Below are 3287 nucleotides of genomic sequence, written 5' to 3'. Positions count from 1 at the left end.
GACCTAAAAGATCATCCAGTCCAACCGTTCACCTATTCCCAATAGCTCCCACTAAACCATGTCCCTCAACACAACATCCAGCCTTTCCTTGAACACCCCCAGGCTCGGTGACTCCACCACCTCCCTGGGCAGTCCGTTCCAGTGCCTGACCACCCTTTCTGAAAAGTAATACTTCCTCATGTCCAGCCTGAATCTCCCCTGCCGTAGCTTGAAGCCATTCCCTCTGGTCCTATCACTGATGACACGAGAGAAGAGGCCGACCCCCAGCTCACTACAACCTCCCTTCAGGAAGTTATAGAGAGCAATGAGGTCTCCCCTGAGCCTCCTCTTCTCCAGGCTGAACATTCCCAGCTCCTTCAGCCGCTCCTCATAAGCCCTGTGTTCCAGACCCCTCACCAGCTTTGTTGCCCTCCTTTGAACACATTCCAGGGCCTCAATATCTTTCTTGCAGTGAGGGGCCCAAATTTCTTCTGTTAGAGAGTTCTTGAGCTCAGGTGTTTTGTCGGAGCTGCTGCAGCCTCCAACTCCCCCTTTTCTTCCATCAGCTGTTTGCTGTTCTGCAACAGGCTTTTCACCTGTTTGTTTTGATGGTTTAGGCCTCTCCTTCCTTGCCTGGCCCTTCTGAACAACGTGTAGCTGTCAGTAGCCACATTCCAGTCGTGGGAATCATCCCGCCAGGTTTCAGTGACTGAACTACATCATGATTTTCCAGAAGCACAGTGGCTTCCAGCTCCTCCTGTTTGTTTCTCAAGCTGCATGTGTTGTTGTAGAGGCATTTCAGCTGGGCAGCTGGTCTTGTCACCTTCTTAGAAGATAGCTCCTTAATTCTTTTGGTATTTACCTTTAGTCTCCCTGTTGCCTTCATCATCATAAGATGCAACAGGTTGAAGGCCTCCTCTCCCCCCAGCACCACATCCCTTTAATTTAGCTGTGCTATCCTACACCTTGTTGTGGTCAGGCTCTGTCACCTCCTTCCCCCTTCAAACCTAGGCTAAAGCCCTGTCAATGAGCCTAGATCCCCTTATGATCCAGCTGGATTCTATCAGCAGCCATCAGGCCAGGTGCCAAGTAAACTACCCCATGGTTGGAAAAGCCAAAATTCCTGCATTCTCAGTAGCCTCTTAGGCATGTATTGATCAGATGGGTTTTTCTGGTCCTCTCAGAATCCCTTCCTGATGGGATAAAGGAAAACACCACTTGTACTCTGGTAACATCCAGTAACCGCCCTGTTATTTTATGTATGGTTGGGATGTTTTAAAGTGTTCAGGGAATTAACTGGATTTTTAAGTGCACATGCAACATATGCACGTGTGTTTTAACACTTCCATCCACTTAGATCAGTCAGAGTCACCAAAATTCTTCTTTTTTGAAAATAAAGCTGTGTTGTGCTTAGACATGCTGAGCCAAATCTGTTCCTGGTGTTATTTCACTGGTCGGATGAAGAATTGCACCAGAGATGAATTTGGTCTGGTATAGCAGCTTTTTTGCCTGGAGCAAATCTTTATAGCGGAGTTGTATTTCTCTCAAAAAATCTAAAAGGAACACTGACAAGATCTGCAGCTCTGGTGGTGTGAGCAGGTGCAGCGATATTAAATTATTTCTTATTAAATAGATTCAGCAACTTGAAGCTGGTAATTTTGTTTTGCTATGATTCTGTGACAGAGACCTCTTAAAACAGGCAAAATGCACATCTTGTAATTCCTTTTTCTGGTATTATCATTTCAAAGATTTTTGTTCTCACGTAGCTTGTGTTCAGGTTGTATTATCAATTTGGGTAACGTCAGAGAAGTAGAGTCCAATAATGCTGTACTTTTCTGGGGTGCTTCCCATGCTAGCTTTATTCCCATTAAAGCTCAGCTGCTGTTAATTAGAATTAGAAGTAACCAGAAATGTTTTCCTGAAGTTCCATGCCCTTAATGCCTTGTGGGCTTGTCTGTTTGTTTTGTAGGTTTATTTCCTTTAAGACTCCAAGCTTAAGCTTGGAGACCCCAGCCATCACCATTGAGCCCAGCAGCTGGAGCGGCAGCGAGAGCCCTGCCGAAGACATTGAAAGAATGAGCGATTCTGCAGATAAGCCTATTGACAACGATGCAGAAGGTGTCTGGAGCCCTGACATAGAGCAGAGCTTTCAGGAGGCTCTAGCTATCTATCCACCATGTGGGAGGAGGAAAATCATCTTATCAGATGAAGGCAAAATGTATGGTAAGTGGTGCTCAGTTAGCCTTTGGAAATAATTGTCCCTGTATGAGCCATAAAGGCCAGCTTGTTTTTACATGCCGTTCCTGGCTCTGACTTTGGCAATTACAGAGCAAATCTTGATGAAATCAAGTTGAGAGACCTCCAGTGGGCTGATGTATTGCTGGCACTTGGAAGCAATGTTAGTGCATAACTGTGTCCTTAATGAATACTATAATTTGCCTAGAATGTTTAAAAGAAACTTTTAAATGTGTCATTCCTTGAGCACAGAAAATATTTAAGCATTTTTCATTATTTTTTTATAAGTGGTGCATAAATAGAAATGGGGAATATGGTGGCAGGATCACGTGACGAAACATGCAATATTAAATTGCAAAGTTCTTGTCGTGTTCAGAATCCTCTTGACAGAAGAGGCAAGTTAGGGGTGCTTTTGTGCCTTTCATTACATTTCCCCCCCCTTTTTTCAGCACAGACTGCTATAAATCAGATGATGTGGTGACAGTGTTCCATAATGACATGCTCCTGCGACTGATGCTGACATCTGCACGCACTAACCATAGCTGTGTTGCTCTCATCCCGCTCACTGAAGCTCTCTCGCTCCCAAGGCCTAGCTGCCTTTTCTTTTCCATTTTGCAAACTTTTCTTTGTGGGCTGCAGAATGTCCCTCCGGCCCCTCACCCTGCAGCAGCTGCCAATGGTGGCCGTGCCCTGGGGGAGCCCAGAGAGAGGTGACCTCGCTCCCTACCTGGCCGTGTGTCCCGAGGCAGGCAGGAGGCCACGGGCTCAGCCCTGAGCAGATGGTGCTGCAGCTGCCACCAGCTGTGCCCCCGCAACCCCCCCGCATGAGGTCATGGAAACAGGGACACTGCTGCTGCCTCCGGCTCTTTGGGGGCCGGCAGCGGGACCGGCTCCCCCGGCCTCCCTTTGCAGCTGCCATGTGACCCTGGTGGCCACACGAAGTGTCGGGTCTGGAAAAAGCAAGTTGTGATGAAGCATCTCAGCTGCCGTTGGCAGAAAGTTGCTGGGTCCCAGTTTCCTGTCCGGGTGTTTGCTTCTTTTGTTCTTTTATTGGGGGGGGGGGGGGGGGGGGG

General features: G+C 47.6%; 1 protein-coding gene across 4 annotated transcripts in view; it reads left to right on the top strand.

Annotated features, from left to right (window-relative positions):
• The first annotated feature begins 1948 nt into the window (after positions 1 to 1948).
• Positions 1949 to 3287, top strand: part of TEAD1 (TEA domain transcription factor 1) — a 91518-nt gene continuing 90179 nt past the window's right edge. For all 4 annotated transcript variants that reach the window (XM_042815015.1, XM_042815017.1, XM_042815014.1 and 1 more), the window contains exon 1: positions 1949 to 2202. In XM_042815015.1, coding sequence (XP_042670949.1) covers positions 2055 to 2202 — 148 coding nt within the window. In that variant the 5' untranslated portion in view covers positions 1949 to 2054. The remainder of the gene's footprint in view (positions 2203 to 3287) is intronic.

The sequence above is a fragment of the Centrocercus urophasianus genome, unplaced genomic scaffold, assembly GCF_019232065.1.
Source record: "Centrocercus urophasianus isolate 14NV4802_14NV808 unplaced genomic scaffold, USGS_Curo_1.0 seq_14, whole genome shotgun sequence".
Classification (NCBI taxonomy): Eukaryota; Metazoa; Chordata; class Aves; order Galliformes; family Phasianidae; genus Centrocercus; species Centrocercus urophasianus.
The sequence above is the reverse complement of the archived record's forward strand: the minus strand, read 5'-3'. Positions and strand labels throughout refer to the sequence as shown.